This window comes from Microcebus murinus, chromosome 24 (assembly GCF_040939455.1).
Source record: "Microcebus murinus isolate Inina chromosome 24, M.murinus_Inina_mat1.0, whole genome shotgun sequence".
NCBI classification, from domain to species: Eukaryota; Metazoa; Chordata; class Mammalia; order Primates; family Cheirogaleidae; genus Microcebus; species Microcebus murinus.
The window spans coordinates 28,963,747-28,989,045 of record NC_134127.1 but is presented as its reverse complement, the minus strand read 5'-3'; the positions used below and the strand labels follow the sequence as shown (position 1 = coordinate 28,989,045).

At 42.8% G+C, this 25,299-nt stretch overlaps 1 protein-coding gene across 2 annotated transcripts in view; it reads right to left on the bottom strand.

Annotated features, from left to right (window-relative positions):
- The window catches only part of CSMD1 (CUB and Sushi multiple domains 1), a 1,569,742-nt gene that overhangs the window by 395,883 nt on the left and 1,148,560 nt on the right, over positions 1-25,299 (bottom strand). For both annotated transcript variants that reach the window (XM_020282735.2, XM_075997279.1), the window contains exons 9-10: positions 25,112-25,236; positions 14,774-14,895 (exon numbers count right to left, since the gene is read on the bottom strand). In XM_020282735.2, the coding sequence (XP_020138324.2) occupies positions 14,774-14,895; positions 25,112-25,236 (247 nt within the window). The remainder of the gene's footprint in view (positions 1-14,773; positions 14,896-25,111; positions 25,237-25,299) is intronic.

The window sequence follows — 25,299 nt, the reverse complement described above, 5'->3', positions numbered from 1 at the left end:
GAAGACACTGCCGTGGTTAATGAGAGGATGGAACCGCATTCTCCACTGAAAGCACCTTGGGGTGAAAGGTCTGACTTCGCACCTCACTCCTCCTCCCTCAGGGCTTTACTCAGGTTCAAGCACAGCTGCTCAGCATCTGACCACAGGAAGACTATCGAGGGGCAGAAACCGGGGGTCCTCCTCTGCTCCCTCCACTGCCAAGGGGCCTGCACCCCTGTACGCAGCCATCGGCGCAGGCCACCTCCACAGGAGACCAGGAAAACAATTACCGAGTCGGCACCGCAGTCTTCAGACGCACGGGTCACAGCACCACTAGAGAACTGCTGAGACAAGCAGAGCCAGGCACCCAGACCTCCGGAGCACTCTCTGGGCTCATCTGCACACGGTGGAGACCGCTGGCCACAGAGCAGCGCCAAAAATGCAGAGCAGGCAGGTGCCACGTGACTCAACACACGGCGCCAACTGCACGCACAACGAGACCTACACTGAGCTTCACGATGACAGATCCACTTTTTTTGTGTTCTATTCGGTAGATGTTTCCATGAAAATAATGCTTTGTTTCTCTGGATACATGTGAGTCCAATCTATTTGGCCATTTTTAGGACCCAAATAACATGGGGATTTGTGGGATCAGTGGCTGGGAAATGGCTATATATATTTTTTTCACAGAAGAATTTAAATTAAGGCATTCCATCCCCTGCCTCCCTAGTGGGGCAAAGCAACCCAAGTTTGGCCATTATTACAGCCATTTGTTCATTGTCATTTATTGGGCTGGCTGTTTGTCCAGCATTGTGCACAGGACTGGAAATTCAGAGATGTTTTGGACATAGGCTTGCTTGAGAAGATGCATTTGAGTCTAGGATTCCTAAGATGTGCCATTATGTTATGCACCATTAAGAAACAAACAAACAAAACCTCTTTACAAAAAAAACCCAAAAGATGCAATGTTTACCTTCAGATCTGGGCAACTCATGAACTGGCCCCACCAACCTCTTACTGCTCTGGGATTTCCTTCCTCTATTTTGAGGCATTTGGCCCTAACTTCTGGCTTCAGTGGAAATGCCTAGAATGTGGAGATGATCTGTCCACAGTTATCTCAGTAGAAAAACACAGCACAGCTTCTTTTGCTTGTGACTCTCAGTCCCTTAATAGGGTGACAGAGGTCCTAGTTTGCCTGGGACAGGTAGAGGCTCTGGTTGTTTCCAGCTTAACGATTAATAGCGTTTCCGTTTACTCCAAAAGAGTTTTGGCTCACGAAATAAGTTACATGGCCAAGCCACTAAATACATAGCTTGTTGGATTGCAAGAACATGTAGAATTTCTGCCATTCTTCCGAGGATAGATATTGCTTCAATAAGGCTCTGAGTTCACTGTGCTGCCCTGCATTGCTTGCGGTAGGTGACGGGCACAGCACAGAGACCCGGGGTCTGACAGCAGCTGGTGCCATGCCACTGGAGGCTGGGACGGAGAGACAGGCGGCAAGAAAGGAGGATGCTGTGGTGGTCGCACGACCCGACACAAAAGACGGATCTCACAGAAAGGAACATGCAGAAGTGTCGGGATATTAAGAAGAATATAGCAACATTCTTGAAGTAATATTTTATGAAGAATGATAGTCATATTGTCATTACTTCAGTATCAACGCTGTTAAAATGCAGGTGTGTGTGCACACTGTGCTAGGAGCTTCCGTGAGCTCAATTGTAGCCCACGGTAAGTGTTTGGGGAATAAGTATCAAAATTTGAACAGTCAAAAATGTGACTATAATTGCAATTCAAAGAACATATCCTCTTGAAATAATTGGCCAAGTGTGGGAACATGAGGATAGGTATGGGATCATTGTGATTTCGAAGACCAGGTACAGTCTAAGCATCTGTGTAGAGGATTAAGCTGATAAAAGAAAAAGCTATGCAGCTGTTAAAAAGAATAAACTGTATCTGGGTAGATTTGCATTACATCACAAATCAACAAAGCAATTGTCAAACTGTGGAACATCTAAAATTGAAGGATGCCATTAAGAAGAATGAAGAGCAGGAGGAGGAACGAAGGAAGGAAATAAAGGAAAAGAATTGGTTCCTTTGTGCTCACAGACATGGAGATACAGGCCTTAAAGACAGACACCAGTGATCATAATCACAGATTATCTTGAGATATAAACATCTCGAGATCTTCATGTTTTGCTTTATATTTAACTATATTATATCAGTTTTAAAATCGTGATCACAGATTACTTTTACTTTTCACATGCATATAGGTAATTTACATTTTTGGAAAGGGCATTTCCAATTTCCTGGAGAAGATAAATTGGAAAGGTGGGGCGTGGAGAAAGAGAGACAGCTACGAGGAATGAGATCCACACACAGGACGGGATACAACGAGGGAGGAAGCTGGGGAGCCCGTGGGGAGAATGGGAGCGTGGGGATGAACCCAAAACACACACACGCAAACGCTGAAAGGACCGCGTTGCTGCGGAGGCAGAGGAGGAAATGCAGGAGGACTAAAGGGGGTCTTCCAGACTGCGCAAGAAGAGCGACCAGGACACAGAGCACGGTGTGGAGGAATGGTGGTGGCAGTTTCTGGATCTGTTCATTTGAACGGACACCCCAGAGACACCCAGACACCATTCCAATTGTGGACCTGGATTTGCACACGTTGATGAGGTACCTGCTCATTGTAAAGCAGAGAAAAGAGCCCCTGGAGTAACAGGGCTGCAAAGAAATTCAGAGTAGAAAGAGGAAATCATGAGCTAATAATAATTACAGTAGCAGGGATATGAATGACCTGGAAGTATTGCCATAGACATTGATTCTTCTGACTAACACAGAAATACCACGCGTTCACATACCTATTGTTATCATTGCTGTGATTATCTGGGAGAGGAAGAAGCTGAAAGATAAATGAAATGTCTTTTCCAAGACCAGACAGTCACAGAATGGGCAAAGTCAAAGCTGGGACTTCAGATCTGGTTCCCTTACACGATGACCGGGCCCCAGGAGACGCTCGGACCCCAGAATCACACGTTTGGGAAAAGGGGGTTCCTCCAAGAGTTGTGGGAACAGGAGAGGAAGGAGAAAGGGGAGGCTGGCACAGAAGAGGACTAGCTGGCGGGACCATGCTGACAACTAACTAGATGTTTCTATGGCCTTTAAGTGTCCTTGTGGCATCTGCGAATCTCTCTTACCATATATCTGGATGCAAATCCATGGAGCCTACCTGCCCGTAGCATCCCTTCAGGAGAACTCTTTGCTACACGTCTCCTTGATTTGACTGTATCCAGTTAGAGAAATACATTTCATTAGACAACGGCTTGGGGTAAAGAGTCTTCTGTAGGATTTTATCACAAATCTACCGATTGAGTCTTACGGCTAGTATTTACTTCCACATCATAGCGCCTTGCATTGTATGAGGATTCACAGACTAACGCCTATGGCGGTGAAAATCACACCGACCACCACTGTTTCAATAACACGTATAAAGGTAGGCTCTGGGGAAAGGGAGAAGAACACAGGGTGCCCCAGTAAGTTGGGGCCGTCATTCCACAGAGCGGTAAACTGAGGACCGGGGCTTGCGGAAAAGACAGCACGTTACCCAGGAGCCGGGGCTGCCTGTGCCTCGGGTCTCAGCCATGCCCTGCACTCCATGAGAGCAGAGTCCCTGCTTTACTCATTTTTGCTTTCACTTAAGAGTAAAAATCCAGTAAATGTTTTTATAGATGGATGTAACAGTACGAGCAAAGGGAAAACTAAGCCACAGAGGGAGCAAGACTCTATGCACAATAGAGCAGGTGTGGGGAAAGGCGGAAAGTGAGATGTGAACATAGTTATTTATCGTGTGAGATTTGCATCATGTTTGTTAAGGGAGTAGAGGGGCACGGGGATTGCGAAATAGCCTTTGATTACTGGACATCAGACCCTGGGGGACTCGGGAGCCCTCCCCCGTCCTCTGACGCTGTTCACAGGCTGCACACGCATGAGTGTGCACACGCACACTCACAGGGTGAGCACAGGCGAGCTCCACAGCAACCCAAAAGCTAGTTAAGAAAATTTGGCAAGATGAGTTCAAAGTCCCTCACTTCAGTCCCCCACATATGCTGCCTCTTCTTCTTCTTCTTCTTTTTTTTTTTTGACAGAGTCTCACTCTGTTGCCCAGACTAGAGTGAGTGCCGTGGTGTCAGCCTAGCTCACAGCAACCTCAAACTCCTGGGCTCAAGCAATCCTCCTGCCTCAGCCTCCCTAGTAGCTGGGACTACAGGCATGCGCCACCGTGCCTGGCTAATTTTTTATATATGTTTTTAGTTGGCCAATTAATTTCTATTTTTAGTAGAGACAGGGGTCTCGCTCTTGCTCAGGCTGGTTTCGAACTCCTGACCTTGAGTGATCCTGCCGCCTTGGCCTCCCAGAGTGCTAGGATAACAAGCGTGAGCCACCGTGCCTGGCCTATGCTTCTTCTTTAACTCAGTAAAAATTTTATTTCTAGAAATTTGCAGGAAGGTAGATACCCTGAATCTGTGAGAAGATTCATCCACCAGGAAGTTAATACACTATTATTGTTAATAATGAAAAATTATGCAAGACCTACGTGCTAAACAATAGTGATTGGTTAAAAAGCAAGGAATCCATTTAGTAAAGCATTTGTTTTAAAAAAGTGAATTTTATCAGCAGAGAATAATGTTTACAGCATCCAATTAAGAAGAGCAAGTGACACAACAGTGTCTAGAGTGTGGTCTCGTCCTTCGCTCGGTGGGGACCTGCGTGCATGGAAACAAGCGGTCGCCTGCTAAACCCAGCTAGCTATGACCTCTGGGCAGCAGGCATTGTGTAGGGTTGCATTTTTTCTTTATTTTATATTATAAACATGCCTAAATATTCTCAAGATCTATCATATTTTATTGCCCTGACTTATTCGTCCCCATTTGAACATATTTAGCTGGGTTACTGGTTTGTTTTCTATAATATCTTCCTTCTGAAGCAGCGTCTCCCTGCAAGCAGGGATGTTAGCAGCTCTATTTGTCACTCCTTCTCAATTTTCTAAGAGTCTGTAGTTCAAAAAAATTGCTGAATGAGCAGGTTTTTTTGTTTCGTTTTTGCTACTTATCTAGTTACTATTGCATTTAAGTAAGAAAGGCAATAATCACAAAAGAAAATGTGCAGAGGGGTTAGTCTCTCTAGACATGCTGTCTCTCCATCCCGCGTGTGTATGTGTGTGTGTGTGTGTGTGTGTGTGTGTGTGTGTCTGTGTAATTCATGTTTGCAAGCAAATCAAAAGCACGGACCTTATTTCTAGATATAGGTCATTTATTTCTCAGTACCAAGAAGAGATAATGAGTTAAAATAAACAAATTGGGGAAAAGTTCAGCATCAGGATGCTATGGGAAAACCAATTCAGCAGAAAGGAGGGAATGCAGGAGAGAAGAAGGGACCTTGAGGGAAGGATCAGCAGTCACCGAAGCCAAGTTCAGTTCAGGGAAAAAGTGGCGACTATTCGCCAGTGATGATGGAGAGGACATTGATGGTGAGCGGCCGGCACTCGGGCGAACACATTGCAGAGCTGACAAGGACGGGACAGCGAATCAATAATGTGAGATTGAGGATAATGGCCGAGAAGAACCAAGAGGACACTGTTGATGTGCGGCAGGAGAAAGTTGGCAGGGAATCGCCTTTTCCCCAGCAGCGTGTGCTAGAAGCGAACAGGCAGGGCAGTTACGGAGGTTTCCATGCAGCTTCTGGGCTGGGAAAATGTCTGTTTGAAATGACAAGAGCGCTGGGCACGGTGTTCTAGGACATGATCTCATGTCTAGTCTGCCAGTCCACCACTCTGCAAACCCCCTAATAGGCAGATAAAACCTACTGAGCTACATCTGTTCCAAGTGCATTTCAAATTTTATTGACTATTCCACATAACATACATTTCTACCTTAACTTTAAAATAATTTGAATGCCTTTTCTTTGTGTCTATGACTTGGTTGCTTCAAATTCCGTCAAAACTCCATAGAATGATACAAGAAGCTAGTGCTCCTTTCTCAAAAAGGGATCTGATAAACAGACCAGTATTTTCCTGCAAGCACAAAATTTGAATCCGTTTTCATTATTTTATTTTAGATATAAAACATTGTTCATTTAAAAAAAAGTGTAATGCAAAGGTATAAATTGCTATGATTGCTTACGTATCCCTGAAACAGCTCTCAAACCTGTTGTATCTTCTCTGGAAACACAACATCACTGTCCTGATTTAGGCTCCTGTCATCTTTCTTGGTAACAATAAAGCTCTGGCTTTTCCTGCTTCCATCCTTGTGCTGTTCAAATCTGTCTGTCTCACTGAGGCAGAAGGATCTTTCTAAACCACACAGACTGTAGTGCCATTCCTTTGCTCATATCTTATATCAGCACCATTTCCTTTGAGCACAAAAGTTAAACTTTTACTGTTATTCAGAAGAAGGAGGGGGAACACACTGTTGAAAGTGGACCTCAAAGAGCTAAAAGTAGAACTACCATTTGATCCAGCAATCCCACTGTTGGGTGTTCACCCAAAGGAAAGAAAAGACATTCTACAAAAAAGACATCTGCGCTCGAATGTCTATACCAGCACAACTCACAATTGCAAAGGTGTGGAAACAACCCAAGTGCCCATCAATACATGAGTGGATTAATAAAATGTGTATGTACACCATGGAGTACTACTCAGCCATAAAAAATGATGAACTACCTATTGTATTACCCTAGATGGGGCTGGAGCCCATTCTTCTAAGTGAAGTATCACAAGAATGAAAAAGAAAAGAAAAGACAAGATAAGACAAGACCACGTGTATTCACCATTAAAATTGGAACTAACTGATCAACACTTATGTGCACTTCGAGAAGTAACATTCATAGGGTGTTGGGCAGGTGAGAAGAGGGAGGAGGGGATGGGTAGACTCACGCCTGACAGGTGTGGTTAGCACAGTCTGGGTGTTGGGCACGCTTGTATCTCTGACTCATGTGGTGCAAACGCAATTCATGTAACCAAAGTGTTGTAACCCTATAATATTGTAAAATTTAAAAAGAGGCACTAAATAAATAAATAAATAAATAAATAAATAAATAAATAAATAAAAGCAGACACTATTTAAACCAAAAGGGAACACAAATGGCACCGGGACTGGAAGTTGTTAAGTAGCTGGCCCAGCCCAGACACCATTCCAGGGCGCCTCAGCCAACCAGCCTGGTTCCCGCGTGACATTCACATTTTCATCCCTGGCTGTCTCATCCCTCTGCCTCCGTTGCTCCACAAAGGATGTGCGGATCTGTTGGAAATGCCTGTGATGCACATTCTCTGGCATCAGCTCAAATCCCCAGCCGTATTTCCCAAGCAACCCATCTTGCAACAGCAGGAAAGAGCGGGTGATGTTCCTGCCCCACCTGTCCCAGAAGCCCAGCCTGGCTCCAAGCTCCGTGCCTCCTGTCAGCCCCTGCTCAGCCCTGTGGCACCTTCCCCTGTGCTGGGGGACCCTGTCTCCCCTGCATGGATTGGGCCCATCCTCTCCACACTGTGTGCGCCTCGTGCCCGGGGTCTTCCCACGGGAAGCCCGAGACGGAAACACGCCGACGAGTGTACCAGCACCCACTGTCTGTGGGGGAAACTCGCCGGGGGTTTAGAAAAACTGACTCTGACAGGTGACAGGTAAGAGTGGCAATAAGCAATATATGCTCCTGAGTATTTATTTCCTTACCCAAAAATGTCAAATGTTTTATTTCACTTAACACACCACCTTCTAGACTTATCCATGTTGTTGCAAATGGCAAGATTTCATTTTTTGTGGCTGAATAATATTCTATTCTAATAGATGCTGCACCTTCAATATGTACACTTTTTATTTGTAAATTATACCTCAGTAAGGTGGAAGAAAAAGAGAGCATAAGAAAAATAAACAAAAATGTACTGACGTTTTAAACTGTTTAAATCCTCAAAGAGTTTTTAACAAGCTTTAATACCAACAGAAATGCTCTACCAGAAGTTCAAATTAGAATCACATGCTGAAATCCTACCACCACAGAATGTATTTAAAATGTATATACATGCCTGTATGTATTTGAAGTCTATACAATAAAAATTTTGAATTTGGATCACACACACCTCTCATTCCAGCTGATGTGTGTGTATATATATATATATATATGTGTATGTATGAGTTTGTATGTATACATTTATGTATGCACAAATATAACACACATGCATACACACATACATATATACATATATGAAAGGATTCAGCAGAGGGCTGGTCTTCCATGATATATTTAATCTTTCCAGTGAAGAGCCCAGGGATGAATTTTGTGAATGTTTGCCTTTTAGTTCCTATAATGTATATCTCAGTAATACATTAATATGTTACTTTTTCAAGAATGTGATCACAGGACTCATCAAGGGCTTATCCAAAACCAGCTGGATTGTTGAATGTGTTTACAATGAAATACATTTAGAAATACCTTATTACGGTATTCAGTTTTATTGACTGTGTACCAAAATTCCATGGGAGGAACAGTTTATAAGTCTGCTTCTCCACTAAATGGACATTATTGAGAAACCAATTATTTTATAGTTTCCTGCATAGAACATGCTACACAGTGGGTTCTCCAAATAGTTTTAGTGTTTTGATGAATATCTAATATTCAACTTGACACTGGACAAGATTATAAAACGTGATGCGCATTGCTAACAAAGACTCTGGCTTCTTCCGTTAGCCATTTGCATAAGCAATTTTATGTAAATACTTGGCAGAAACTGACACATGGTACTTGATTATACAACTGTCAAAGCAGAAATAAGACCAGGAAAGAGGATAAGTCAAGAAAGGGTTAATGTTTCAAAAAAAAAGAAGAGGGTGTTGACTGACTCATAACAGACACTGGAAATTTAGTTTTTTATTCTAAGACCGGGTCAAAGATACAAATCGAGGTGCACAAATTCTTCTTACCCGAAATTTTCCAACAGTGCTTCTGGCAAGAGCCACTGCGTGAAAACTGCATAGCTGTACTTTTCTCTTACGCTCACTATGTGACACACCTTCATCACCGCACACGTTATCGGGAAACCCGCTTCTTTGCAATGTCTCCCAAGGAATCAAATTAAGCCTAATCATACTTAATGGCAATGGCTGCTGCTTAATTTGGATGGTAATTCTGCTTAATTGAGATGCCTTCAGGTGTCTAAGTGGTGCTCTGCCAAGGGGACTGGTGTGGGAGGGCGCCAACCTGGAGTACCTGGTTCCCTCTCTGAACGTTTCCGCAAAGAGCGTGGTGGAGAGCAGAACGCGCCCTGCAGCAACCCTGCACGAACCTCCCGACGTTCCGCTCCGTGATTACCGAGTGTTCAGAATCAACAAAAATTTATGCAAAACATTTACAAAATCTATGTAAACACATACAGAGACAGTAGAGAAAAGTGAAACTCTTAAAATGAGAGAAGAAAAATGTAAAAACCCAAACCACTTAAAAAAATCAGCATCAAAATGACAAAGAACTCATGAGCTTTAACCCATGTTGGTCCTTGGGAGTCTGGCAGGGGAGGAAGACAACGGGATTTGAAGCATGTCACTCGCAAAAGATGGATCTAGTGATAACCCCACTCTCTTTCCTTGGTGTTTCTCTTGCCTGTATCTGGACATGGCTGGTCACCCACAAACCAACCATCACCCTTTCTTCCCACCTTCCAGATGTTTCTCTCCTTGGGCTCCCTAGGGAGCAGGACCATGGGCGTTCAGCTCTACAAGACTGGAAGGAAATTTAGCAGACAAATTCTAGAAAATGTTTCTCCCGTCTCTTGGTGAGTGAGACTCATTTCACGGAACACGGTGGTGTCTGTCATCGATGCTGGCCGTGTGCAGCGGTCGTGAGAACTGGGCGGAGACACTGTCTGTGCTCTGGGTGGGGGGCAGGAGAGCAAGGCAAAGCCCCGAGCTCTCAACGACGTTACTGAGCGGCCGAATGGAACCTGGGATCGCTCTGCCTCTGCCCTTTGGTTACGTGAAGCAAAGTGTCCCTAAAGACATTGGGGGTTTAGTTGCTTCTCTCTCCTACAGCCTAAATCGTCCCGTTGCTGCGCTGAGTAACCGTCCTTTCATTTCCTCGTGGAACTGACCCGAGTGACGGCAGAGCAGGGAGATACAGAGAGCAATCACTCTCCAGGCAGCCCGGACGCTGGTGACCTGCTGCCATGTTTCTCCGAAAATAAGACAAGGTCATATATTTATTTTTCCTCAAGAAGACACCCTAGGGCTGATTTTCAGGGGATGTGTTATTTTTTTTAAGTACAGTACAACAATCTACATTCAAATAGAGTTAGGTCATCATTTATTAAGTTGTCATTTATTCAAATATAGTGAAGTCGTCTTCTTCTGGAACATCATCATCACTCTCCAAACCCTGAATTCCATCCTGAATTCCTTGCGACTCTATTTCCTTTAGAACCATCGGCCCCAATCTCTCATGTCGAGCACTAGAGCTCTCCTGGGGCAGATGAGAAGGGCTGCTCGTCTTCTTTACCGCCCTGCAACGACATGCATGGGCTGTGCAGACACACTGTGTAGCCACACCCATCACTAGGTCTTATTTTCGGAGTGGGGCTTTTATTGCGCAAATGCTTAGAAATCCTGCTAGGGCTTATTTTATGGGTAGGGCTTATTTTTGGGGAAACAGGGTATCACAGTGCCCTGAAAAATGAGTGTGACTCCCTCGGGTCTTGGCTTCCTCCCTGCCAGTGGGAGGTGGAGACGGTACAAACTCTAAGCTTCTTTTCAGATAGAAATTTCAATTATTCTCGTACATGCAGGAAAGAGCAAGGAGCTCAGACAGGCCGTAGGCACATCTCTCACGCAGAGTAAAAGTATTTGTAATTATTCATATGTAATCTGGATTTAAATGGATTTTGAAAATATTTTAGAGATGTGAATGAAATTCCCTGCAGATTTAACTTGAAAGCCCTGTCTTCCAGATTGAAACACCATGGGTAGTCTGTTCCATGGCAAAAAAAAAAAAAAAGTTAGTATTTTGAAACTCCTCAATGACATTTATAGTTACAAGATCATTTCACTATAATGAAAGCCAAATTCACCCTTCCGTTGACCTTAAGAGAAAAAACAATGCCATTCCATGGCTGTCTCTAACTTTGGTTTCCTGCAAGTCGTCATTCTCATCCCTCGTTTCATCGGCTAACGACACACTTGGGAGGCCCAAGCTCACTTTCGCCCACGACGTCTGTAGCACAGACAGCAAGAACCTCAATATCACTGTGCCCCAAACCGCACTCACCCCTCCCCCAACACAGTGGTTCCTGGGTCCTTTCCCTGGTTCAAGGTAGAGAGAACATACAGTCTATTGTTCCTCCCTGGAACAGTTCTGGGACTCAAATGGCGGCCTTGTTATTGATAGCGTAAGGACAGCAGTGACTGCTAGGGCACCCGGGGAGACCAGGACAGGTGCACATGCCGCAAGGGCTTCATCACGCACCCTCAGCGCCATCTCCATTTCTCCTCTCTGTTGTCACTCACAGCGCCTACTAGAGGCCGGCCACAGCGGGAAGCCACGTGGTGGAAGACAGTGCCCAGCAGAACATTCACGAGCCCGAGAGCCGAGGCCGTCCCTCCCTCCCCTCTCTCTGTCCTGACTGGTCATCGCCAAGTCTTGCTGAGTCTAGAACTGGGGGACCCTGGGTGATTCCCCGCACCACTCCTGGGATCCTGCCCCACGTCTCGCTAGAGTGATGTGACAGAGTCCCACCTCCCCGTTGCATTGTGTTTGCTCCTCCTCCACGCAAGGCCTATGGGGTGAAGTTACAGTGTCGCCAGCGCCATCCCTGCCTTGCCCTGGGTCTCGCCCCGGGCAGCAGCCTGGTCGTTGGGTCTCAACAGAAGGATGAGAAGGAGATGGAAAGAAAGCACACCAGTGAGTGCGGCCCTGGGGCAGTCCCCCTGTGGGCACTTGGCTCCCTCCTGCCGGGGACAGCTGAGAGTGTCAGAGGCAGCTCAGACTCACTGGTGGGAGTGTCCCTGTGCTCCATGGCCCCCTCTTGCAGAAGACACCCCTGCAGGCTTCCCAGCTCTGAGTGGCAGCGCCCTGGACGGAAGTGGGAGTTCCCAGGAGGGGGAGCTGCTGGGGCAGGGCTGGGGCTCTGCAGCAGGAAAGGGGCCTGGCTGGAGGCAGAGGTGGGGCGGGAGGGGCGGGGTGCCACCGCCTGCAGGCAGCAGCTGCAGAGGGGCTCTGCCTGCACAGTTCCTCACTGTGTACTTCCCAGTGGTTGCTCTACTATCATGCAATTGCTTTCACAAATATGTTTCTTTCTGATAGATTCATGCAATTCGCATAGAAACACATGAAATATATAGAAGTCAACTAGCCTATGCCTTTATTTAATCTAGTTAATTCCTCTTAGTCATATACACACACACACACTTTTAGCCTATTTTATATATATATATATATATATATATATATACATACACATATATATACACACACACACACACACACTGTTTTTTTTTTTTTTTTTTTGAGACAGAGTCTTACTCTTTGCCTGGGGTAGAGTGCCCTGGCATCAGCCTAGCCCACAGAAACCTGGGCTAGCCCTCAAACTCCTGGGCTCAAGCGATCCTTCTGCCTCACCCTCCCAAGTAGCTGGGACTATAGGCACACACCACCATGCCGGGCTCGTTTTTTTCTATATGTTTTTAGTTGGTCAATTAATTTCTATCTATTTTGAGTAGAGACGAGGTCTCACTCTTGCTCAGGCTGGTTTTGAACTCCTGACCTTGAGCAATCCTCCCGCCTTGGCCTCCCAGAATGCTAGGATTACCCGCGTGAGCCACCATGCCTGGCCTACACACACTTTTTTATAATGCATCCAAGAAAAGAGTTTCTCTTACCTCTGAAATTGCAGAAGTAATGTATTTCAATATTGTATAAATGTCTCCATCACACACTTTTGTCCCTGAACACATCTCAATCCCTACAATATAAAATACTTGTTTTCATTTGAACCCCCATGGAAACAGATGTTGTCTATTCACCATTCATTCAACTCAACACCTAATATGCCCACCAACCAAACAAACTCAATGGTTTTAGTACTTCCTTCCTGCAGACTGACTATGTAACCTTCAAATCTTTTCTAAATTTTTAATATCATGATTTAGCTTCCTAGAGACTAAACAGAATATTCTAATTATTTAAAAGTATATAAATGAAGAATTTTTTTTCTATCTTTCCCTTGTTTATGTTACCACTGCTCATACTAATAACTTATAATAGGCAATGATCTTGCACTTCCGTAGGTGCATACACTAATTTATTAATTTTTCACAACCGCCCTCTAAGGTGAACACAATTACTACCTCTTTTACAGATGAGAAATCTAAAGCCCAAGGAAGTTAATTAACTTTCCCAAATTTGTGCAATTACTAAGTGGTAGAGCTGGTAACTAAAGGGCTGAGGACAGTATAAATTTGAATGAATAAGCCATTGAATAGCATATAGGAAAGGTACAGTTTGGATTACCACAGTGGATATCCCAGAGAGCAACACAGCTCTAGCTTACTGAGAAGCATGTGATAAAACTTGGAGGCTTTGGACGGAGCACAGACAGCTCAGAAATTCCTCAGTCTTTAAGAAGAATGCCTATGACACCCTGCATTTGTACCTAGTTCTGTTTATTAAAGCCTGTATTTTCCAATAAAACACTGGGATTTTAGAATTAAAATAAGCCAACACAAAGCCAAAAGGCATCTGTAATGAACACTTTACTGAATCTAAAATCAGAACTTTTTTGCTTGTAGACCTGGGAACCAAAGAGCCTTAAGAGAGAGAGCTATAAACATGACACATATTTTAATAAAATACAAAAGTGGAGAGGTGATCATGTTAGACCCAGAACTATTGTTAATAACTCAATAACTAGCAAACAGTAGGGCTCAGTAAATTTACTGTTAGTATATAGATTCCTTTCAAGATTGTTTATTTTAGTGAAATCCATACCTTTAACTGGTTTTTGACAGTTTTTTTAAAAAATCAAATCGATTTGAAAATGTTCCACCTTTTTTTTTTTCTTTTCACAGGTAGGCATCTATATTGAACTTAAAGCAAATAAAAGAAAATTCATTTTATATTCAATGAAACTACGATTTAAAATGTAGCACCATGATTGCAACTCTGTATGCAAAACTTATAGAGAAATAACACGGTGTAGCCCTCTTTTATTCCTCTGGGGTAAAACACATATTCTACTCAATGTATTTAAGATGAGAAATGGGAAAAAGGGCGGAGAAACGTTAACTTTTTGGAAAACTCATATAGCTCATGAGAAGAACATACGAACAGTGTCATTTGGAAAACAGTATCTGAGAGACAGAATCCTTTGCATCTGAGCATAGTGAGAGCATGTCTAACGCTTAGCAGCGCTGCGCGGAAACACTGCGGAACCTCAGAAAGTGTCTGTTAGGGCAGATGAGACCTGGATTGAGAAAGACGTAACTCATGTCAAAAGGCACTGCGACACTCGAAGGAAGAGCATCAACGCAATCTCCAAAATCACTACCAGGGCCACGCCGAGAACATGCACCTTACGTTTGCATCTCAGACTGCTTTCTAATGAACATGGGTATCTAGACACAAAAACGCCAAAATGCAGCATGAACTCTTTAATTCAGACAGGAGAATGTGAGGGTGCCTGCCCCGGCCGGGCCGTTTGCCTACACAGGTGACCTTGTGGAGGGTCGGCTGTGCTCAGCACGTGGAGGGGCGGGGGACTCACCTTGTCTGGGTCGGAGGTGGTGATGACCCACACGCAGTGGGCGTTGTCTTCATACTGGACGGGGTAGTTCGGGGAGGTGATGACTCCACTTGGTCCCCGCAGGTTGGATCCACACGTTCTAGCTGGAAACACAGAGAAACGGTGTTATTTGCTGCAGCTTTTCATTAGCATGGTAGAGACGTCATAGTCACGTGGAACTCCAAGCCCGCTGTTATCTGGTCACGACGAGAAACGGTGCAGGAACTCAGGTTGGCAAGTGGATTTTGCTCAGCCTTAGGCATCCTCGGTTTGGTACCTGTGAGGTTGTGCTGGGACACCTTCTTATATTATTTCCAAAGGCATGCCTATCCACCAAAGGATATCACTCATGAGAGTGCCATGGATAATGTCAATAGCAAAGCAATCCATTTCTTTTTTTTTAAATTTCATCATATTATGGGGCTAAAAATGTTGTTAAGGTTACCTAGATTGCCCTTGCTTCCCCTCCCCCCTAGGGAGAGGCAAAGATATAAAAAGTAACCAAAATGTCAACAAACAAAACAAAACAAAAACATTTATTGGGAGTTGGGCATGTGGGAGTGGGGAGGATGGGATGGGCATATACACACATAATGAGTCCAATGCATACCACCTTTGAACGTAATCCATTTCTAATCCTGTTTCTGACTAAAGAGAGTCTTCATATACATCTGGTTGTACAGAGAGTCCCTATAGACACTTAGCTGTACACACATGGGATAAGATTGGAGAAAGGGCCCCTACAGTGGGATTCATCCAGAGTTAATATATGCTATATATTAACCTCGGATAAGTAGCTTCAACTCTCACAGCTTTGTCCTTTCAACTTCAAAGGAGGATTTTGGAGAAAGAGCTCCAAAGTCACTTTCAAGCTTTAGACTCCATTCTACGATAAACTATACCAATTTCTTTACAGCACAATGCAACTAAGAACTTAAAATATTACTGGAAGTTTAAAGAAAGAAAATAGAAGTGGGGATCCTAAAAGGAAAAAAGAAAATATCTTAAAGTTGAAATGAAAAACCAAATGAAGCATAGAAATTGTGTCATCCAGTATATATGATTCCATTTGGAATATAAAAATAATTTAATTGACTTCCACTTGAAGAAAGGTTTTTTTTTTTTCTTTTCAAATAAATAGACAAATTTTGGAAATCTAACGTTGGCCTGGACTCTAGTCTTAACACTAATAATTTAAACTGAGTTTGAGAATGCAGAAGAGACTAATTTTGGGAGAAGGAATGAATATAAGAGAACCTCTGCTTCATTTTTCTACGATACAAGACATCGTATCACACAAACTGAGAAAACTGTTCCCAAGGAAGGATTAATCTGAATCATAACCCACATCTCTTCCTCCCTCGCCCTGGCTGAGCACCTGCTCCATGTCAGTCTTCCCACCAGAGTCCTCAGCTGCAAAACCCAACAGACCAGGACCCCAAGCTTTGAAGGACGGTCTCTGGGTAGAGGGTAGGAGTAACCATCGAACCCAGCTTTTCCGAACTGCCGCCCACACTGGCCAATTCTCCCGTCCATTTATAGTGATATAAGAGTAATACGAACCATGGCTATTCCTAATAATGCTTCTGTTCTCTGTTGTGACTATTAATCTACCGATCTACCTTTGCTGCCAGGTCTGCACTCCTGATCTTAGCAACAGCGTCTTTCCTTGGCTACCTGCGTGTATCCTCAGCACCGTGTCTGATGCCCACAGTCCCTGTTGTGGAAAAATGGGACAAGATGACTTCAGACAATTTTTCAGTTACTTAGCACTTACTATGGAAATAACTAGCTAAAAATCAACCTACTATACAGCGAAAAAAATGTTAAATTTAACTTTTAAAATATTGTCATTTACCATCCAAATGAACGTGATTTTTAAAGTAAAGATGGATAAAAGATTATGTGGCTTTCAAAACTCGGTAGGTGTGTCACTGGTCTGTAATAGGCCATCCAACAGAGACCTGAGCACAAGCATGGACATCTCCTACACTCTCATAGTCCCTTCTCTAATGAGCCTATTTTTAGGAAGATGTTCTCAGAGAGGAAATGCACATCAAATGTAAAATTTCCCTGGAGCACTTGAATGCTAACAGTCTCAAATAGAAAATCTTAGAAGAAAAGTTAGCACCAACAAAATCTGAGTGATAATATCTCTATGCTCTGGTTTTCATAGGTTCTTACATTTTCGTAACTAATAGTTATTGCAAATATAATTTAGCATTAGTGAATATTTGTTGATTTAGTTATGCATCTATGGAACCACATTGCATTTCTAAGTCTGTATTTTAAACTTTGAAAAAACGCACCTGAATGGTCTATGCAGACAGAACCTAAAAACCCTCACGCTCCTACTGACGATCTGTTCTCATCCAGTCCTGGTCCCCAGTGTCACCTGCTGGGAAATTCACCAATGCTGACACACCATCCATGGCCTTGTGGCCCAGCTGCTAGCTTTGAAGCGTGGCCCCTAACTTGACTTATTAATATTGGCTACCAGCATTCATGAAATTTCTCTTGTCAATTGTTTGTGGAAACTTGATTTTTAGTGATTATATTTTTTTTTTACTGAGGTGAAAAACTGTTAGTACAATTTGTATAAAAGACCAGCACATCCACCATATTTTTCAAGCGTCCACAGCACTGCATTTCACGCAGAGCATGTCATAGATCCAGTTTCTTCAGAGACATCCTTTACCAAAAGCTGTCAAATTAACCCATAAAATAATTTTTCTTTTGTGAGCAAATATATCTCTATCTTTGCAACACATTTTTAATAATACATTATTTTTATTATTTTTTCCACACTTTATTATGCCTTGAAAATAGTCATCTGAGATGAAAAGTGAGAGAATATTCAGTGCAGAGTTGTTTGTTTTTTCTGTTTTGTTCATTTGTCTAACTTTGGCAGAACAATTCCTGCAATTGGATAGTTTCCTCAATAAATACTTGCTATAACTTTTGGATAGGGGTAACAACCTCAAGTCACATGATCTAACTGTGATTATTTAATTGTAATCCTTCTTCTTAGGAAACTACTTAAAGTTTTAGCTACTGCCTCTGTCTTAGCCCATTCTAGATCTTTTCCATCCTCATCACCTGCACCTTCCCCATCTGACAATCCTCTCCTCATCCCACCAATGACAACTCACCAGCTACTGAACTGCTTCCACGCATCAGGGTTTGCTATGAGCCACAGCTGCCCTCAATTTCCTCATCGGCAGCTACTCAGAGTTCACTCATGCACGCATGGAGTCTCTATCAAACAGTGATGTGACTTGAGTTAGCAGGGTCTCCACTGGCTAATACCCACGCACGTCACGTCACGTGACTGTCGTCTTCCTGCCATCCTGCAGCCCACATGGTTCCCTGGGTTTTCTTTCTAATCTGTGGTTCCGCACCCGGAAGGGTTGTGTTAATTTCTGAATCTTGGCACGCAGAGGGGAGCTCCCACACACGGAACTTCCTCTGGCACACTCCAGGTCTTCTTATTCCTCCTCCATCAGCTCCAGCACCAGAAGATTTTTTTTTTTTTTTGCCATATCTACTGTAGGTTAAATTTTTGAAGGTTTAACATTTGGAAAGAAGAAAAAGAACTAGAGAAGAAGGTGGACCAGGCTGAGGGGTAAGAGTTGAAGCAGGACTTAGAGTCTGATTGACCTGGAGCCGATGAGTGAGAATGGACAGGTTAGAAAGCTCAGGAATCGCCAGCTGGGGCATGCATGCTGCCCCCTACCGCGAGGTCACGGCGAGTCAGATCCATGAGGGAGAAGCCAGCCAGTAAGGCAGGAAGAAGAAATGGGTGGTGAGGAAATCTAGATGATGCACACAGGACCTGCAGCAGGTGAACGGCTGGTATCAGTTTACCTACAAGCATCATCTGTGTTGATTTGCTGGCTGTTTTTGTGCCATATTTGTATGTTAATTCAACTGATGTTCTGGGAGTTAATAAAATGGTGCCATAAGATCTGACCCTGCAGGCTAGAAATCTGAGGCCTCATCACCTTGCCTGTCTCTTCACTTGTGGACTCTGCTGGTTTCTCACTTCCTGCTAAAAATGGATTGTGCAGCTCCTCACACAGGTGGGTCACTGAGGGCCAGCTCTTCTGATTGGAATGGGACTACTGTGCAGTGTCTTTGTGGGCAGAGGGACCTCTTCCTCTGCAGTACCTCCTGAACTAAACAAGCGTTCAATTGATTAACATAGTATTTAATTAAGCAACATATTAAATAATTTAGGAATCACCATATACTGGTGGTCAGCAAGTTTTAGACCAAGGTCTTTCTCTACAAATTCCCATCACTGGAATATGTACATGATACTAATATGTATTACAGTCAAACACCACTTTCAACTCCTGCAAAAGTCTTGCCCTTTGTCAAGATCCTCCTGAAAATGTAGCACCTAATCGAGAGTGATGTTCACTCATGTGCTTGATAAATGTCCTTGGATACTAACTGTGACCTAATGTGCTGCTGATGTTATTTGTTTAACAGTTTTCTAAACTTGTAAACTCAAATTCCATATATCTTACTCAAACTCATATAAGTCTTCCCAATAAAAGGTAGAATTCACAGAATGACAAATTGGAAATATATCAAGAGGGGAGGTGAAAAGGAAGAAGAAAACTAACCAGTTTTGAATGCCAGTGCATGCCATTTATCCATTTAATCAATAAATACTTATTAAGCACAAAGTACATTTGTTTCATATAATTTATCCCACTTAATACAAAGTAATAACTTATCTATTTATTTAAATTCAGTTCCAGGAAATCTTACTATTCTATGGTAACTGCTCAATTAATCAAGTTAATTAAAAGAAGGAATATTCTAATCAACTAAATTTGAATTAGTGGGACAGCAAGACTCACATTAGAAGCTTCTTTCTTTCATGCAAATTGATAATTATATTGAATAATCTATTTCTGGTATATTTTCAGGAGACAGCATTTTTTCCTTTTTTTTTTTTTTGTCAACCGCAGTGAAGACAACAGCTGCAGAAGTTAGGAGCTTGATTTTCTTTATCTCATCTGAGGTCCAGGCCTGGCTTACGCAGCCACTGGCTGTCTCATCTTAAATTATTTCATTTTAAGACCCTCGGGTCATTCAATTAGCATAATGATCATAGCTCCATGTCTGATTTTAGGAAGATTGAATAAAACAACGCAAGTAAAGCATTTGGCACCCAGCCTAACACATCACAGCGTACATACTGGAGAAGTGTACGTTACAGTTTATTATGAGTTGAGCACAGAGGACATGGCGGGGAGGATAGGACTGAATTTCTTGCCTTCAGCAGGAAATTAATAAATAAATACGTGAACATATAATGTCAGAAGGAGACGAGAGCTTTGAAAGAAGGCAGTGAAAAGGTCTGTGGAGTGTCTGGGAAGGGCTTGCTATGGAAGACGGGCAGTCACAAAAGGACTGTGGATGAGGCGACATTTGATGGATGGTGTAGGGTGGACACTACGTAGATTTCTGGGGTGGGGGAAGTGCTCCACAGAAGAGAAAACAAATGCAAGGATCCCAACTCAGAAACCCCTTTGGCATGCTTCCAGGACTGTAATTAGGGTAGGACTGTAACTCAAGGGTAGTTTTCTGGTTATTCTACATCAATAGAATATGAGGATCATATAACAATACACAAAACATTATTATTGCCAATAACATAGTAAAAAATAATAAGGAAAATAAAAAAAACAAAACAAAACAACATTTTCTCCCAAGTGACCTCCAAGTAAAAATGATAAAGCTTCAGGAGTCTGGAGGCAACAACAGAAATTTCTCCACATTCACAGGATTAAAGAGTTGATCATCTATGTTTCTCTGAATCTCTGAGATAATAGGTACTTGGTTGAATAATCAGTGCAAAGAATATCATTCTAGAACTGACACCAGACCTGTAATCTGGTAGAATGAAGAGTCATCTTTCATGTGTAAATGATCTGTTTTATCACTGTTTAAAAACTCATTTCTGCATGGACAGAAAACACGGGCAAAAAAGAAAAAGCTATAAAAGTTCTTGGTAAACAGCAAGTTTATATATTAAGGGTAATTCTTAGCTAACCTCACCTGGAATCCCAAGGTAATAATAACTTTATTTCGTGACCCTTGCTGGCTCCAATTAGTTCATGTAACCACAGGTACAATTGCAAATAACTTGTCATTTTTTTCTTAGAGGCCTTTTTAACTCAGAGAGCAGCTCAAAATATTAACTCTATAGATCAAAGTGCATTAGCATTAAAAACAAAGCTCTCTACATAAATCCCCTCTAAAGACTGATGGAATGCAACACCATCCTGACATTTTACTTAAAAAAAAATAGAACGCTATACTCTTCATTTTGTTTACTTATTTTTTTAAAAAATCTACTGTCAGTTAAAGATACACAATTTTAAACAGCTCATAATGTTTTACCATGCAAAAAAAATCATAATGGTTGTTTTCCTATCCCTAAATGAAGTAAGCATAATTTCAAACAAAATCACTTGTATAATTACTGAGCTATGACAACCATTCATCTGGTTGGTAACAGGAAGAAAAGGTAATATTCCCCCAGTCCTCAAAGTTAATTAGCTAATGTAAGCATTGGCGAACCACACCAGTTTCCAGATGGGAGGGTCACTTCTGACTCACCGCAATTTATCAAATGCGTCCATCAGATACTCCTTCTGTAAAGAGGGAGGCGTGGTAATTACTCAAGAGTTAGAGACCCTTCATGAAGGTGAGAACCTTGAGAATCCGTCCTTCCTGGACTCGCCAATCTGAAATATCTTCATGCATGGAGCTTGCATGAGGCTCAGACCACAGGCCTCAGTAGATGGTTGAGATTAGAATGTGTGGCGAAGGTGATCAATATAAGTATGGCTTGAGAGGCTTGCAATACATCAGGTAAACCCAACTCTGATGTTGGTGTTTCAGAAACCATTTAACACGGCAATAGCACAGAGTGGAAAAGAAACGGGAAACTGCACTGGCCACAGGGACCTTGATGGCTAAGTCAGTACCCCGGTGGGTGGCATTTTGAAACGCTGTTGTCAAGTTCCATGGCATCATTTCCCTGTACATTTTATGTATCTAAAGTTACTTCTTTTTATAGAAATAATTACAGAACCACCACTTTTTAAAAAAACGTGTTTCAGGTCATTCTGTAACGGATGAGCTCAGTCATCAGAAGCAAGTAGAGACCTATTTAAAGGAGAGAAGGATGACATGCTCAGGGCTCCTAAGAGCTGCCACGGTGAGAAACTTATGGTTTTTAATTGGAGAAAGTGTGTGCTATTGCGAGGGATGCCAGCCAGGAAGCAGGTCACGACTCACGGAGCTCATGTTTCCTCTTCACACCTGCGTGAGGGTGTTGATGGCTCACCATAGAAAGGGCGAAAACAGGCCTGAAGGCTGAGCTCAATGCGTAGAGCCAGCGTGCTGCCCAGTGTGGTAGCTACCAGCCACATGTGACCATCGGTCACCAGCAATGCCGCTGGCCTGAAATGGGCTGCACTCTAGGTATAAGCTCGCAACATGGTATATATTTAAAATACGAAAGTATGTAAAACATCTCTTCGTAATCTTTACATTGACTGTGGGTTAAAATGATACTATGTTCTGTATTGGGGTTAAACGAAAATGTTACTAAAGCTAAATTCACCTGTTTTCTTTTTATCCTTTTAATCTGGGTACTAAATATTTCAAAATTACATATGGAATTTGGGGGACCAAACTCGCACCATCTCCTAGTTATTCAATCACACGCTAACGTAGGTGCTCCTGTGAAGGGACCTTGCAGGTGCACCTGCAGTCCCTTATCAATTGACTTTCAGTTAAGGAGATTATTCTGCCCGGCCTTTACTAAACCGGTTGGCAAGCCTCTCCAGAGGGCTGAGAACTTTCCTTAGAGAGAGAAAGGCTCCTGTCTGCAGACAGCAGCTCTGGCCTGTCCCTGGGGGTCCTGTCTGCTCACTCCCTCCCCTTCCTGACAGCCCATCCTCAGGATTCAGGCTGACGTAGCCGACCCCACCAGCCCTGCAAGCCAATTCCTTGACCTAAACACACACACACACACACACGTTCGCGCGCACACACACAGACACACACACATTTCCATCCTACTAGTTCTGCTTCTTTGCTTGAACACTGGCACATGCATAGTCTGGTACTTGGACATAGGGTGCTGCTGTAACAAACATGGGGGCAGCTTTGGAACTGGGTGGTGGGTCAGGGCTGAAGAAAATTTGAGGAGCACCACAGAGAAAGTCTCAAATGCATCCAACATACTATGAGCAAAAAAATCTGTGTTTTAAAGACACTGTAGGTAGGGCTCCAAAGGAGTGAGGGAGATGTTGCCGGAAACTTAAAGGCATGGCAAAAGCTTAGCAGCAGGGGCTCTGTGATTAGGCAGGGTGCAGGACTTCCAAGTGACAATGTAGATCTACAGTGAAGGAGATGCCCGGGCCGTGTGTTGAAGGTCCCTTTGGTTTCTTCTTGATGCTTATATTAAAATGTGAGAGAGGAGAATTATTAAACAAAAAGCAGCTGGACTGGATGATTTTGAAACTTCTCAGCCTCTCCAGATGGCAAAGGATGCTCCAATTTGGAAATGGCTCCTAAAAGTTCCAGCACAGAGAAAAAGCTGGGTGTGTGACTACATGACCTTTTGCTGGAACCTCAGAACACTCCAGGTCAGAGCATGAGTGTGCAGCCACAAATGGGGTACACCTCTAAGAACTGAGGGTTTCCCACACAGACCTTCTCCACCAGCCCAGAGGTCCCTAGAAGGAGGAAGAGCACCGGCCCCCTGGCACCACAGCAGGAAAAGAGTACCTCAAAAATATCTGTGGCCCGTGGCTTTCGTAACTGAATGAACTCTAGTAAAACACATCCCTCTGTGAAAACACTTTCTTAAGAGTTGTTTCCAGCTACTCTTAGTCATTATTAAAGAAAGTTAAAAGTCATACATTTAAATAAGGACTAAATAAGTACTCGGTGATAATCAAGGTATATCTAATTTAAGCAAAACAAGTGAATCACCAGGCGGGAGGAGAGAGGAGGGGACGGGTGGAGTTGGACACTCTCTGCCTTTGGAGCAGGAAGAAAGAGGTGGGTGCTGGCGATTGGGGCAGCTGTCATGAGAAGTCATACACCTGTCCTAAACAGGACACTGCGGAAGAGGTGCGCTCTTCCGAAATGTGGTCAGGCGGGACATGAGAATCTATAAGAACAGGAAGTCAAGAAGACTGCTCCATAATTATCTCTGGAGTAAGTGGGTGGTGGGTTGTGGAGGATGCACAAACATCAGCCCAGATGTTTTCTAAGAGATAAGGACCTCAGGGTTCTGATACCAGTCAGGTGATGAGGTGGAGGTCACGGGATACTGAGAAAGTGTTGAGCCAAACAGTTTTCATAGCCAAAATGTTTAAAATAAAAAAAAATACTTTTTATAACCAAAATGTTTAAAATTATAAAGACAAGGGATATAATATTCTCATATATCAAACTTTCCTTTTTATTCCTTGGTCAAACGAGTGCATTTATTTTCTTTAAAATTACTAATTTTCAGAGATTATTTTATGGCCAGAATTCAAAAATGAAACCCCCCCAAAAAACCCTAGTTTTTCTTTTAATCATTCCATTTTAACACAAGTATACTAGTTTTCTGCTGGTTTCAGTATAATCTCTATAATCCTGGTAGGATAATGCATATACTTCATAGAAGTGTTACATAAGTACTTGGACCTCTGATAACTGCATATATATATTTTTTTTTAAATGTGATAGTGATAATGATGATGAATATTTTCTTTGCTAGGTATGTCAAAAATTAGTTTAAGATAATTTACTGATAAAATGGTGACTTTGAACAACTCTCTTTAACACTCATATATTCAAAACCTAAAAATTCAACCTCACTGAAATTGAAAGGTGATTTTCAATTTTAGATTTTTAGATTTTCTGGGGTGTACCTAAAATATTCCAAAGGATCTGGTTATGTAACATATAGTCATATATATACATACTGTATAGACAGATATATAGATAGATCTACCTTATATTGAGTAAGTGTGTGTATGAGTTTGAATAATTAGATTTGCCCATAGCTGTCCTGCAATATAAAATATGCAAATACCTTTTGAAATATTTGTCTCCTAGCAAATCTAAAGAATACTTCTTTCATTACTCACATCTCAAGGAAAACATGCATCATTACCAAGTTCTGCACTGTGTATGGACAATGCTTTACACCTAAATTGCATGTTCAGAAGGGAGTTCCATTGTGGAGAGAGAGAGTTTCTGGGCTGTAGCCCGCAGGTGCCTCACCTCTGCAGATTGGCCGGTGGTCACTCCAAGCAGCAAGTGTCTCCGTGACTCTCTGACAGGTGATGCTCTTAGACCCTTGGAGCACATAGTTGTCCTCACAGGAGAACTGAACATTTGCACCAACCCTAAGCAGTGACAAAACAAAACAAAATCCAAATTACTCACAGAAGATATTCTATAAAAAAGTG